This window comes from Pogoniulus pusillus, chromosome 33, assembly GCF_015220805.1.
Source record: "Pogoniulus pusillus isolate bPogPus1 chromosome 33, bPogPus1.pri, whole genome shotgun sequence".
Classification (NCBI taxonomy): Eukaryota; Metazoa; Chordata; class Aves; order Piciformes; family Lybiidae; genus Pogoniulus; species Pogoniulus pusillus.
In genome coordinates, this window is record NC_087296.1 from 13,922,115 (window position 1) to 13,936,627 (window position 14,513).

Here is a 14,513-nt window from a genome sequence, read left to right on the forward strand (position 1 = left end):
CACCCAGCAGCTACCCTGAGCACTTCTCTCACTGTGGGTTTGAAAGCAGCTTTCCCACACTGGTGCTTCTGCATGAGCCACCAGCAGCAGCACAGCAAGCTCACCATCTTGCTGAAGGGGTTTCCACAGGACAGCACTGCTTGGAAGGGACCTCTGGAGACTCTCAAGTCCAACTCCCCTCCCCCCCAGCCAGAGCAGAGCCATAGAACCTAGCACAGGTCACGCAGGAACACATCCAGACAGGGCTGGAAAGGCTCCAGAGGAGACTCCACAGCCTCTCTGGGCAGCCTGTGCCAGGGCTCTGGACCCTTAGAGTAAAGAAGTTCTTTCTCATGTTGAAGTGGAACTTCCTGTGCTGCAGTTTCCTTCCACTGTCCCTGGTGCTGTCCCAGGGCACAGGTGCCCTGCTGTGCCTGCTGTTTTATCGAAACAAAAGCAAAAGCCACAGTTAGGAAACAGCCTCTGCAAGAGTGCTAAGGCAGGGCAAGCACTGAGAAATGGAAGGCAAGCTGAGGGAACCTGACCTTGGTGGAAAACTGTCTTTGGACTTCAAGGAGGTGGAACTTGATGTGTTTATGGCCAAGTCAAACACAAGAGAGCCCAGCACAGAGTCACAAAGATGCTGAAGGGAATGGAACATCTCTTACAAGGAGAGCCTGAGGGAGCTGGGGCTGTGCTGCTGGCAGAGGAAGAGACTGAGAGGTGACCTCATCGATGTTTATAACGATGCAAAGGTGAGTGCCAGAGGCTGGGGCCAGGCTCTGCTGGGTGATGCCAGCGACAGGAAAAGAGGCAATGGAGGAAGCTGAGGCACAGGAGGTTTCATTTAAACATGAGGAGGAATTTTTACCTTGTGAGGGTGACAGAGCCTGGCACAGGCTGCCCAGGGAGGCTGTGGAGTCTCCTGGGGATATTCAAGAGCTGCCTGGATGTGTTCCTGTGTGATCTGCTCTGGCAGGGGTTGGCCTGGCTGAGCTTCGGAGGTCCCTTCCAGCCCCTGACATTCTGTAATTCTAAGTGAATGAGCCCTGAAAGAGAGCTACACCGGTAAGGACTGTCCCAGAGCCTGCTGACACAGAGCTGCTCTCAGCAGCTGCTAATTGCTGTCTGTGCAATTCTCCTCAAACAGCACTGCCCGGAGCTAAACACTGCTCTTGCTGTGATGCTGTGCCAAGACTCAACAGCTGTAATTACTAAAAAGCTGTCAGCCCTTGAGGGACTCTGGTATTTGCCAAAGAAACAGCAGTTCCAGTGCCAAAGCAGGGAGCTCTTGCATCACTGCTAGCAGGAGTCTGCCCATACAGCAGGAGGGGAGTCACACGAGCAGTCAGTGCCCACACACACAGCTTCACTCTCAATCTTCCCAGGCTCACAGGATGTCAGGGGCTGGAAGGGACCTCCACAGATCATCGAGTCTGACCCCCTGCCAGAGCAGGACCACAGAATCCAGTGCAGGGCACACAGGAACACATCCAGAGCGAGCTGGAAAGGCTCCAGAGAAGGAGACTCCACAGCCTCTCTGGGCAGCCTGTGCCAGGGCTCTGGACCCTTACAGTCAAGGAGCTCTTTCTCATGTTGAGGTGCAACTTGCTGTGCTGCAGTTTCCATCCACTGCCCTTGTCCTACCCCAGGGCACAGGTGAGCAGAGGCTGTCCCCTCCCTCTTGACATCCATATTTATATCTTGTCAATCACAACAGTTTCTACCGAGAGGAAGTGGCAGAAACAGGCTGTAGGAGGCCAACAGAAAGGCAGGGCTGGGCACAGCACAGCAGCCCCCAGAAGAATTCTCTTTCCATTGTCTTTACACACTCAAGCACAAAGGGGAACAGCCAACAGATCACAGAATCAGAGCTTTGATTTGGCTGGAAAGATCATCCAGTCCAACCACCCACCCAGCACCACCATGGCCATTAAACCATGTCCCCAGGTGCCACCTCCAGATGTTTACTCATAACAAAAACTGGAGCTGCTGCAATTTTTTCCTTGTGCATAACTGTCTGTGCTGGGTGCCTGCAGCTCAGCTCCTGTGCAGACCACTCAAATTATCAGTGTGGAGCAGCAGCTCCCTGGCACCTTCTCCCTCCTCACCAGCCATCTGCAGCCTTCGCCCTGCTGCAAAGCCAAACGTTGCTGCCCCTGTGCCAGCTCCCCAGGAGCAGGAGCTATGAGCACAGTCACTGCAGGCCACACACAGCTTTCCCACGGTGGCACCTAGGGCTGACTCTATGATGTAACACAGTATTCTCACACCAAAGCATGGGCACTGCTCATGGCTCTCCTCAGCTCTGCTCCACTCTGCTGACACCCCACCTGGAGTACTGCATCCAGCTCTGGAGCCCCTGGGACAAGAGGGCTGTGGATGTGCTGAGAGGTGTCCAGAGAAGGGCCATGAGGATGAGCAGAGGGCTGGAGCTGCTCTGCTGTGAGGAGAGACTGAGGCAGTTGGGGCTGTGCAGTCTGGAGAGGAGAAGGCTCCCAGGTGACCTTCTTGTGGCCTTGCAGTATCTGAAGGGAGCTAGGAGAAAGCTGGGGAGGGACTTTTTAGGCTGTCAGGGAGTGACAGGACTGGGGGAATGGAGCAAAGCTGGAAATGGGGAGATTCAGACTGGAGGTTAGGAAGAAATTATTCAGCAGGAGGGTGGTGAGAGCCTGGAAAGGGTTGCCCAGGGAGGTGGTGGAAACTTCATCCCTGGTGGTGTTTAAGGCCAGGCTGGATGAGGCTCTGGGCAGCCTGATCTAGTGTGAGGTGTCCCTGCCCATGGCAGGGGGGTTGGAAGTGGCTGATCCTTGTGGTCCCTTCCAACCCTGACTGATTCTGTGATCCAACACACAACACACATCCACGTCAGAGAGACACAGAGTGGCTGGAGCTGGAAGGGACATTAAAGATCATTCAGGTCCAACCCCCCTGCCACAGACAAGGACTAGACCAAGTTGTTCAAAGCCCTCGTCTTAAACACTTCCAAGGATTCCACCATGGGCATTAAACCACATCCCCAAGTGCTACATTCACACATGTCTTGAAGATGTCAGGGCAGCCTGTTCCAATGCCTGACCACTCTCATTCACCACTGCAGAGAGCTAAGTGCTGCTCAGCTCCAGTCACTGTTCATTCATTAGCACAAACGTTCTGCTGGGGAATCCCACAGGAGCAGATGCCTTTGCTTGCTGGGGTGAAAGCAGTCCCCACGAGACACAACTCACCTTTGGTTTTGATTTTGGCAGCTTTCTGCTGCTTGAATTCTGTCCCAAGTATGTCATAGAGGGCAGTTAATTCAATCAGTGCTAAGGAGTAGACTTTCTTCATGTCCTGAGGGGCCAGGTCACCAATCCTTGTGGTACCTGTTTTGTCCTTCGGCACCCTGTAATTCTGAAAGCAGAGGTTGCAGCAGAGTCAGGAATCCATCTCCTCACAAATGCCTCAGCCTCCTTCAGGGCACAGCCTTTCACCACAAAGCCTGCTGGTGCTGACTGCAGCCCCAGAGAATGCCCCAGACAGGCTGAAAGGCAGATGAGCCTGGAATCACAGGAGGATTTAGGTTCCTGCTCAATCCTGGAGGTCATCTAATTCAACTGGCTCTGCAAAACGAGGCTAAATTCAAAGCCTGAGCAGGTTGCTTCCTGGGTTGTCCATCCCAGTAAGCTCTGTGGGTTCCTGTTCCAGTGCTTAATGGTCTCATGGGGACTTCCTCTACTTTGCATAACAGAATTTCCTCTGTGGTCACTTGTGTCACACAATCACAAACTGGTTTGGTTTGGAAGGGACCTTCAGGATCTTCCAGTTCCAACCCTCTGCCATGGGCAGGGACACCTCTCACTACACCAGCTTGCTTTAAGATCCCATCCAACCTGGCTTTCAACACTTCCAGGCTTGGAGCCTCCTCAACTTCTCCAAGCAACCTCTTCCAGTGTCTCACCACCATCTCCTCCTAATGTCTAATCTAAATCCACCTTCTTCCAGTTTGAAGCCACTAACCCTCATCCTCTTCTGCTGTGCACCTCCAAGCAGACTGGCTTTGTCCTGCCTGTAACCACCTCCCACCACAGCCCTTACCCCCTCTACATCCTTCTGCAATCAGCAGTGGTAGGAATGGCTGTTGCTGGACAGCCCTAAGCATGCACAGCTGCACTCTGCACAAGGCACAGAACACAGCAGCTTGGCTGCCACAGAGGTAACAACAAAGGAGCTCTCTTCTTAGAGAGGGACGATCCTCAATTATGGTTCACTGCTACTGCACTACAGCTCAGCTGCAGTCAGACAGCAATGCCAACAACTGAGCTGAGAGTGTGCTAGTTTGAGCCCAGCTAGAACGTTTTGGTGAGGAGAACTCGATTACAGGCTGTGAGAAGAAAACAAAGGTGAGGTCTAATTCACTCATAGGCTTGCTGAGGTGTGTAAGAACAAGAACACAAACACAGATAACAGAGCTGCTCTCTGTCTGGGCTTTGGGCTGAACTTCTCTCTCTCTCTACCCTAACCTGCTGTCTGTGTGACTAACCCATCTGCTTCCTAACGCCCCTGGCCCACCCCCCAAACTTACCTTGAATATAAGGCAAGGTCCTGGGTAAGGTAGAGGGGTGGGAGAAGGTGGAAGGGTGGTTGGGAGCCCCTCCTGGGGACTCAGGTTTCTGGGAGGGCTGCTGTGTCTGCATTACCTTTTAACCTGCATATTCCTGTCTACAGGTGTAGGCATTGTCACTATCTGCTTGTGCCTTGTGCTGAGCTGTCACTATAAAGCTGCATTCCATTTCCAGAGCTGCTGAGTCTAGTCTGGGTGATTTCCTAAGTGTGGGGGGGTGGGGAACACCCAAACCATCACAGAGAGCCAGGAAGGGGACTTGTGCTGCTGGAGAGATGTGTCCAGTTCTGGGTGCCCCAGCTCAAGAGCTACAGAGGGTCCAGTGCAGGGCCACTGCACTAGGGAACACCTCTCACCTGAGCAAAGACTGAGAATTGGGGCCTCTCAGTCTGGAGAAGAGCAGCCCAGCCACCACTCCAGCTACTGTATGCACAATGCTTGTGTCCAGAGGGAAGCTAGAGCACAGCCAGCACCTCCTTGGTACAGGCTGTGCTAAAGAAACATCACCCAAACACTCTGGAATCCATTTCTCAATCTCCATGAGTGATGCTTCAACCAGGAGGCATGAGGCAGGCCCTGTCTGAAGAGCTACACTACTACAGAGGAGCCTGCAGACCTGGGACACATGGTGGCTTCAGGCTGTGCTTGCTCAGACAGCTCTGCATATGCTGCCAGAGAAAAAGAACAGCTGCTTTTCACACCAGCAAAGCTGCTGCATGTTCAGGAACTGCTAGAGAGAGATCCTGAGGACAAACAATAAAATGCCTCAGAGGGTCTTCTTGTGTATTGATTTGGAGTAATCAGGGTAGATTTAAGTTGGACAGGAGCAATTTCTTCACAGTAAGGTGGTGAAATACTGGAATAGGCTGCCCAGAGAGGTGGTGTAGACCCCATCTCTGGAGACATTCAAGGTCAACCTGTCACCTACATGCAAAATTTCATCAGAGAAATGCAAGTGCAATGCAGAACACTGGAAATCCTGTCTATAAGGATGTGGAAACCATCTCTGACAGCAGCCTGGCTCTGTCCTCCCAGCACTGCCCTGCACAGCCTTAGCACAGCACTGAGGGCAGCCCTCAGGCTGCTTTGCTGCCAGCTCCCAGCCCCAGCTCCCTCAGCCTGGCCTCACAGGAGAGCTTCCACTACCTGCAGCAGCTTGGGGGCTCTGTGCTGGACTCTTCCAAGCAGTTCCCTGAGGTCCTTCTTGACCTGAGGGGCCCAGAACTGGACACAGTATTCCAGATGTGGCCTCACTAGAGCAGAGTAGAGGGGCAGGAGAACCTCTCTTGGCCAACTCACCACTGCCCTTCTAATCCACCTCAGGATGCCCTTGGCCTCCTTGGCCACCAGGGCACACTGCTGCCTCATGGCCATCCTCTCGTCCACCAGCACTGCCAGGTCCTTTCCCTCACAGCTGCTCTCCAGCAGCTCAGTCCCCATCCTATGCTGGTCCATGGAGTTGCTCTTTCCTAAATGCAAGATTCTACACTTGGCCTTGTTGGTCTCCCCAAAATGAGCTATCTCAAGAAGGTTTATCTTCACATTGCTGCATCTGACAATGTTCTTCTCAATCTAATTCCCCCCCTGTCAGGTAAAGTTCATCCACCAGCCCCAGCCAAGAGCCAGAAAGAGGAAACACCTACCGGGAGCAGAGTGTCCCCTGCTCCACCCCTGCAGATTTTGCCTCCTGAGAGGTCTTTGAGGTTAGCTGCCTGTTCTGCAAAGGAGATCTCCAAGTTGATGTCAGTGTCTGAAGATGGCACATCTTCCAGTGGGCTCTTCTGTTCACCTGCTCCCACACTGAACTTTGGACCTGAAAACAGAGTTAAAGACACCATCGTTTTTTTTTATCCAGCAGCACAATTAAGCACCACTCAATGAATGAGAGCAACCTGAAGGCCAAGCAGAATCACAGAATCAAGCAGGGTGGAAGAGCCTATGAGTGCAGCAGACATCACCTTTGCTTCCTTTTCACAGCCTAGCATCCGATTTCTCTCATGAAAATAATCCTGTAAGCCTCAAACCAGCACAGGCAGGGACACCTCACACTAGATCACAGAATCACAGTCACAGAATCAGCCAGGCTGGAAGAGAGCTCCAAGCTCAGCCAGCCCAACCTAGCACCCAGCCCTGCCCAACCAACCAGACCATGGCACTAAGTGCCCCAGCCAGGCTTGGCTGCAACACCTCCAGCCACAGCCACTCCACCACCTCCCTGGGCAGCCAATTCCAATGCCAATCACTCTCTCTGCCAACAACTTCCTCCTAACATCCAGCCTCAACCTGCCCTGGCACAGCTTGAGGCTGTGTCACCTTCTTCTGTTGCTGCTTGCCTGGCAGCAGAGCCCAACCCCACCTGGCTACAGCCTCCCTGCAGGCAGCTGCAGACAGCAATGAGCTCTGCCCTGAGCCTCCTCTGCTGCAGGCTGCACACCCCCAGCTCCCTCAGCCTCTCCTCACAGGGCTCTGCTCCAGGCCCCTCCCCAGCCTTGCTGCCCTGCTCTGGACACCTTCCAGCACCTCAGCATCTCTCTGCAATGGAGGAGCCCAGAACTGGACACAGCACTCAAGGTGTGGCCTGAGCAGTGCTGAGCACAGGGGCACAAGAACCTCCCTGGTCCTGCTGCCCACACTGCTCCTGAGCCAGCCCAGGATGCCATTGGCTCTGCTGCCCACCTGGGCACTGCTGCCTCAGCTGCAGCTCCTCTCTCCCAGCACCCCCAGGTCCCTCTCTGCCTGGCTGCTCTCAGCCACTCTGGCCCCAGCCTGTATTAGTTACTGCTGAGCCAGGGATGGACTCTTTGGTTGCAAATTCACTGACTGCTGCACTTCTGAATTTTAATGCAGCAAATTCAGCCTCTTACAAGGGTTTGTTTTTTGTGGCTTTCCTGGCATAATTCTGCCAAGTCACAGAAGCACAAAATGAGCTGGGTTGGAAGGGACCTCCAAGATCATCCAGTCCAACCCCCAACACTCAGCAGGGACATTCTCAACTAGATCAGGTTGCTCAGAGCCCTGTCTAGCCTCATCTTGAATATCTTCAGGGATGTTCAACTACCTCCCTGGGCAACCTGTTGCAGTGTTCCACCACCCTCATGGGGCAGAACTTGTTCCTAACATCCAATCTAAATCTGCTCTGCTGTAGTGTAAAGCCATTGCCTTTGTCCTGTCCCTGCAGGCCTTTGCAAACAGTCCCTCTGCAGCCTTCTTGCAGCCTCCTTCGGGTATTTGCAGGCTGCTCTAAGGTTTCTCCAGAGGTTTACCTTCTGAACACCCCCAGCTCCCTCAGCCTGTCCTCAAGGCAGAGGTGCTCCAATCTCCTGATCATTTTCTTGGCCCTACTCTGGACCTGTTCCATCAGGTCCATGTCCTTTCTGTATTGAGGGCCCACAGCTGGCCCCAGGCCTGCAGGTGAGGTCTCCCCAGAGCAGAGCAGAGAGGCAGGATCCCCTCTCTCCATCCCTACCCAAGCTGCTTTGGATGCAGCCCAGGCTGCCCTTGGCCTTCTGTGCTGCCAGTGCCCACTGCTGGCTGCTGTGCAGCTTCTCCCTCAAATCCTTTTCTACAGGACTGCTTTCTATGACCTCACCTCCCAGCCTGTATTACAGTGAGGACTGTTCAGGAGGCTTTCTCCTATTCCTCTATTATGAAGAGATAAAGCACAACCCATCTCCAACCCCAGTGGACTCCCAGAACCTTCAAGAGCCAAACAGCTTCAGTTTCTTGCCATCAAATACCTTCCAGCCTCGAAGACTGTCACATCCTGCAACCAAACCAGCAACCCCTTAAGTTTCCAAAGCAATAGGGAATGTCTCCTCTGTGATCCAGAGCTTTCACAGCTGGGAACAACTGGCATTGATCACATCTTTGTCCCAGCACTCCTGTCCTCCTCTCATGAAGAGTCCACATGCCTCACAACAGTTTGGCCTTGTTTCCATGAGGAGAGGAGACTGAGACTGGAGATGAGGAAGAAATTCTTTGCAGTGAAGGTGGGGAGACACTGGCACAGGTTGCCCAAGGAGATGATTGAGGCCTCATCCATGGAGATGCTCAAGGTAAGGCTAAACAGGCCTCTGGCCAACCTGATACAGTTAATGCCCCTGCTGAGTGCAGAAAGGGTTGGATCTTTGAAGGTCCCTTCCAGCCCAAACTATTCTGTGATGTGGTGCTTGTTAAAGGATCCATCCAGGCCCAGGTTGCCTGTAGAAGACATTACCAAAGCTTTGCAATACTTGTGCTGAAATTCAGACCTTCTTAACACCAGGGCAAATCTAAACAAAGCAATGGGGCCATGACTCTGCCACTGGATCCTGTTCACAGGGACTGCAGCCTGTTGGAAGCTAATGCACCACAAGAGCCATAGAAGTGGCATGCAGTATCTGCAAGTGTTTAGCAGCAGGCTGGATGTGGCCTTGAGCAACCTGGGCTAGTGGGAGGTGTCCCTGCCCATGGATGAGCTGTGAGGCCTCTTTCCAACCGAAGCCACTCCAGGATGCTATGAGTGGGATGAGGCTGGGGGGCACAGTGCTTTACACAAGGGCTCTCAGGGCTGTGTCATGGATCTGAGCTTGGAATTCCAAGTAGAGAAGGTGGATTGAGTAACACCTTGGCTCTGCTTAGAACCAAGCAATTCCCACCTTCACAGACTGCATCAGGGTGGGAGGGAGCCTCGAAGGTCATCTTGTCCAATACCTCTGCAGTCAGCAGGGACATCTCCAACTAGAGCAGGCTGTCCAGGGACACATCCAAGCCTCACCTTGAACGTCTCTAGGAAGCCTGTTCCAGTATTTCACCACTCTCATGGTGCAGAAGTTTTTCCTGGTGTCCAGCCTAAATCTCCCTGCTCCAGTTTCAAACCATTGCCCTCATCCTGTCACCACAGGCCCCTTGGAACAGTTTCTCCCCAGCCTTCCTGCAGGTGCCCTTCAGGTATTGAAATGCAGCTCTAAGGTCTCCCCAGAGCCTTCTCTTCTCCAGGCTGAACAGCCCCAACTCTTTCAGCCTGTCCTCATAGGAATGTTCTACGAAGTAGAATTAAACACTTCCAAAACGTTGTGCAGGTTACTCACCACTTGCTCCTTCCAGAGTGGCTTCTGCTCACTTTCCATGACCCTGAAAGATGCCTGGGGCAGACACTAAAGGTTAAGCTGATCCTGAAACCAGAGCTTCTCCTTTGGGTACAGAGATACATGAGACCTCAGCAACCAAACATAGGCAAGGTTAAACTCAGCCTTGGCTTCCAGCTTCGGCCTCCTCCTGTGTTTATCTGTATGGATCGTGTCAACTATTTAATGCGCCTGAACTGGAGGAAGGCAGCTCCAGGGCCCCCCAAGACTTTTGTCATGCTAATGTAGCCTATACCTGACCTATACCTGACCTACATACTTCCTACCAGCCTGCGGGGATCTGGTGTTAACAGACAATAAAGAGCGGCTCCTGTTTCACTCCTCTGGCCATAGCAAGGTGCTGTGCAAAGCAGGTGTCTAGGCAATGCTGTGCACATCTGAGAGGGCTGGAAACGCCGCTGCTGGGGGAGCTTCTGCTCAGTGGTGAAGCCCTGCTGCTATTCTTGTGCATTCAGGAACTAGGAAGCAGCTGTAAGAGGAAGCAGCTTTGGTGTTCTGCCAATCTGCCACCTCCATGCAAAGTCTCACGAGTGAAATACGAGTGCAAAGCAGCAAAATGTAAATCCTGCCTAGAAGGATGAGGAAACCAACTCTGGCAGCAGTCTTGTCCCTGGTCCTTGGGTCACAGTGGTGGGAGCTCTTCAGGAGTGCAGGGGGAGACATGTTTTGGACATGGAAATATTGCAAGTGTCAAGCTTGCTGTTTCTTACTCCTGCTGGAGAATCTAAGAGTATACCTCCTGAAAAGACAGGCTGGGAGAGTTGAGGCTGTTCAGCCTGGAGAAAAGAAGACTCTGGGGAGACTGTAGAGCTACATTTCAGAATCTGAAAGGGATCTACAGGAAGGCTGAGGAGGGACTGTTCAGAAGGGCCTGTGGGGATAGGACTAGAGACAGTGGTTTGAAACTAGATCAGAGGAGATTGAGGTTGGATATCAGGAGGAAGTTCTGCACCATGAGGGTGGTGAAATACTTGAACAGGTTGCCCAGGGATGTGCTGGAGGCTCCCTCCCTGCAGACATTCAAGGTCAAACTTGGATGTGGTTCTGGGCAGCCTGCTCTAGTTGGAGCTGTCCCTGCTGACTGCAGGGGGATTGGACACGATGACCTTTGAGAGTCACTTCCAACCTGCTGCATTCTCTGATTCTGTGAAAACAAAACAAGACCAAAAATCCTCCAGCAAAAAATAACCAAACCAACCACACAAAACCTTGGCAACTGCTGAACTGGCTCTGTCTGAGCAGGATGAGGCAGAACACAAGGAAAACATCACGGCTTCACCTGAGCTGCTGACATTGTTTAGGCAAGCAACAAGGTGTGTTGGACTGCACAAAAGGAGTGAGCAGAGGCTGACACAGCCCCATCGGTGCTTTAAGGGCAAACCAGAGGCACCTCCACTCTGCCAGAAGCACTTCGGAATGCAGCATGCAAACAACAAATGAGCAACAGAGCCATTGTCACCTTTGGAGAGCAGCCAAGCAGAGGCATTCCTGCTAACGGGCAGAAAAGACACAGAACGTCAAATCATTAAGGCTGGAGAAGATCTCTAAGCTCATCCAGTCCAACCTTCTACCCAGCAACTCCCAAACCACTAAACCACATCCCGAGCCGGCCATGGCCACACCTTTCTGGATCACCTCCAGGGATGGGGACTCCACCACTTCCCTGGGCAGCCTGTGCCAATCCCTGACCACTCCTGCACCAAATCATTTTTTCCTCATCTCAAATCCCTCCTGCCCCAGCGACTCAGTTTAAGCTTTGGATTACTTTGCCCTAATGCCTGAAACGTGACTCATGTTTTTTAAAGTGACACAACTTCTCTGTCCCAGGGGGGTTCCACTGTAAAATAATGGCTCTGGACTTGGATTTCATGAAGTTTTAGTATGGCCTGAACTACTGTGCAACAAAGCTGGGGAAGGGTCTGGAGAACAGGGCTGGAGAGGAGCAGCTCAGGGAGCAGTGGGTGTGCAGTCTGGAGGAGGCTGAGGGCAGAGCTCATTGCTCCCTACAGCTCCCTGAGAGGAGGCTGCAGTGAAGTGGGGGCTGGGCTCTTCTTCTTAGTCTCAGGTGATAGGAGAGGAAGTGACCCGAAATGGTTCCAGGGAGGTTCAGCTTGAAGATGAGGGAAAATGTCTTTGCTGCAGGAGTGGTCAGGGCTTGGCACAGGCTGCCCAGGAAGGTGGTGGAGTCCCCACCCCTGGAGGTGCTCAAGAAACCTGTGGCCATGGCACCTGGAGATGTGGTTCAGTGGCCATGGTGGTGCTGGGTTGAAGGGTTGGACTGGATGATCTTAGAGGGCTTGTCCAATCCAAACAGTTGTCTGATTCCATCAGGCACTGTTTACCTCTTTCTGCCCTCACTGTTTGTGTAACACTGATCTGCACATCATTCTGGAGGAAAGATCACAGCACCCAAACAGGTGTGGTGCTTTAACATCACCCAGCCCACATGCTTTGACTGCAAATTGAGCTGCTTTTGCTCTTCCTGCACCAATGCTGGGAGCAGAGCCCACTGGAGCATGCTGACAAGAGCAGAAGTGGAGCAGGATGTAAACAGGCTGTGCTGTGGAGAGCTAGCATCTGGGATTTGCCTTTCAGAGCTCCCCGTTGCTGAAGGGCTCATCAGGGCCAATGGGGAAAAAAGAGAGGAGCAGCTGTGACAAAAACTGACATAAGTGTTGGGGATTTTCCAGCTCTGGGTCCTGCAGTGCAGTTAGCTGATAGAAGCAGCAGGCATCTCTTCCTTCCCTTGTGCTGAACCAGCAGTCTGGCAGCCCTCCCAGTTTTTGTACTGCTCTTACTGAGGTGAGGTTTGCAGAAGAGGGAGGGGAAGATTAACAGCTCCTCTGCAAACACACAGGTTGGGTGCTCCTCAGGGCTGCTCTGTATTCCTCTCTCCCATTTCAGCTTCCATCCACATCCTGGGTTGTCTGTGCTGTTTCCTACCTCTAATCCTGAAGTATCAATTTTTGCAGAAGACTGCTGCTGAGTATGGAGCTGGAGCAGAACTTCAGTGCTGCCTTAATTACAGAAGAGTTGCTTGAAGCAGGGAACTTGATCTGCCTGCTTGACTGTACAAAGTGGCTACAGGGCTCAGTGTTAACACCTCTGTGCTATGCAGTCCCCTGGATGAAGGACAAAACCCCAACAGCCAAACAATGCAGGGCAGCAGTGGACAACCTTACATCTTAGCTGGTGGCCAGACCCCATCCTGGTCCTGAGCAGTGCTAGGTGTGGTGGTGCCAGAGCCATGGGGCAGCCTGTTTCAGACACACCTAAAGGCTGCAGAGAGCACCCTGCTACTACAGCATCTGAAATGCAAGCAGAATCAGAGAATGCTTTGGCTTAGAAGGGGCCTAGGTCCAACCTGCCATGGACTGGGCCACCCCCTCACTACTCCAACTAGCTCAAGGCCATGGCCAACCTGCTCTCGAACACCTCGAGGGAGTAGGCATCCATGACCTCCCCAGGGAGCCTGTGCCAATGTCTCACTACCATCACTCTCCAGAACTTCTTCCTCTCTCTCTCCCCTCTCCCAGCTCAAAGCCATTGTCCCTCATCCTGGCACTACAAGACCCTGTCAAAAGCTCTCTCCACTTCTCCTGTAGCTCTGTCCAGGTACAGCAAGGCTGCTCTAAGGTCTCCCTGAAGCCTTCTCTTCTCCAGGCTGAACAACCCCAACTCCCTCAGCCTGTCTCCTCAGCAGAGGTTCTCCAGCCCTCTGATCATCTGCATGGCCTCCCACCAGTTCCATGTCCTTCTTGTGCTGGTAGCACCAGAACTGGATACAGTGCTCTGGCTGAGGTCTTGCTCCATCATCTCCCTGGGCAGCCTGTGCCAATCCCTGACCACTCTTGCAGCAAATAAATTGTTCCTCATCAACCTAAGCTTCCCCTGGCACCATTCCAGGCCACATCTTCTGCTTCTATCACCTGAGAATAGGGAGCAGAGCCCAACCCCCACCTCAATTGCAACCTCCTCTCAGGGAGCTGCAGAGACCATGAGCTCTGCCCTCAGCCTCCTCTTCTCCACACTGCACACCCCTAGCTGCCTAGGCTGGTCCTGCACAGCCCTGTTCTCCAGACCCTTCCCCAGCTTGGCTGCCTTTCTCTGGATACTCTCCAGCACCTCAGTGTCCTTCCTGTAGTGAGAGACCCAAAACTGGACACAAGCTTTGAGGTGCCAAACCAGATGAGCTAAATTAAGATCAGAGAGATGTAAGCAGAAGTTATCAAGGGGAGATTTCTCCCAGCTCACTTGATTGTAAGGGGCTCACTGGTGGTAAACAAGCTTTTGCCAGAGGGCTGAAGTCACAGTCACACTCAAAAACCTCATACTGCACCAACACAGGCCAGAGGAGGCTTCTCCCAGGATTTTCCTTTTGTTTTGATCAGAAGTTACTTCACAGAATCACAGAGTGCCAGCTTGCAAGAGACCCCAAGGATCATCTGGTCCAAGCTTTTCCAGGCAGCAGCAGAGCTGAGCTGGCTGGCCCACCTCAAGGTATGGGTTATGCAGAGCCTGTGGAGTTGGAAGCCTGCAAACTAAGAAAGAGAAGAAAAAGGAAAGCAAAGCAGGCAGCTGCTTGGCTTTACCTTCTGCCTCCACCCTGCACTGCACTTCTGTTTTCACTCGTCCCAGCCGAGGGTTCACTTCCATCACAGACCTGAGAAAGGAACAACAGAGAAGCATTGCTTGTAAAACCCAAATGCTGCTTGTGGAAACCCCTGTGGCTCTGCAGGACTCAAAACACATCCTGCTGCAAGTCAGGGCCGTGCAAAGCAGAGCTCTGTGTCTCAGCAGTAAAC

At 52.7% G+C, this 14,513-nt stretch overlaps 1 protein-coding gene across 1 annotated transcript in view; it reads right to left on the reverse strand.

Annotated features, from left to right (window-relative positions):
- The window catches only part of ARHGAP18 (Rho GTPase activating protein 18), a 93,269-nt gene that overhangs the window by 34,262 nt on the left and 44,494 nt on the right, over positions 1–14,513 (reverse strand). Inside the window, 4 exon segments of the mRNA XM_064170125.1 lie at positions 3,207–3,372; positions 6,226–6,395; positions 9,975–9,988; positions 14,301–14,371. Of these exon segments, the coding sequence (XP_064026195.1) occupies positions 3,207–3,372; positions 6,226–6,395; positions 9,975–9,988; positions 14,301–14,371 (421 nt within the window).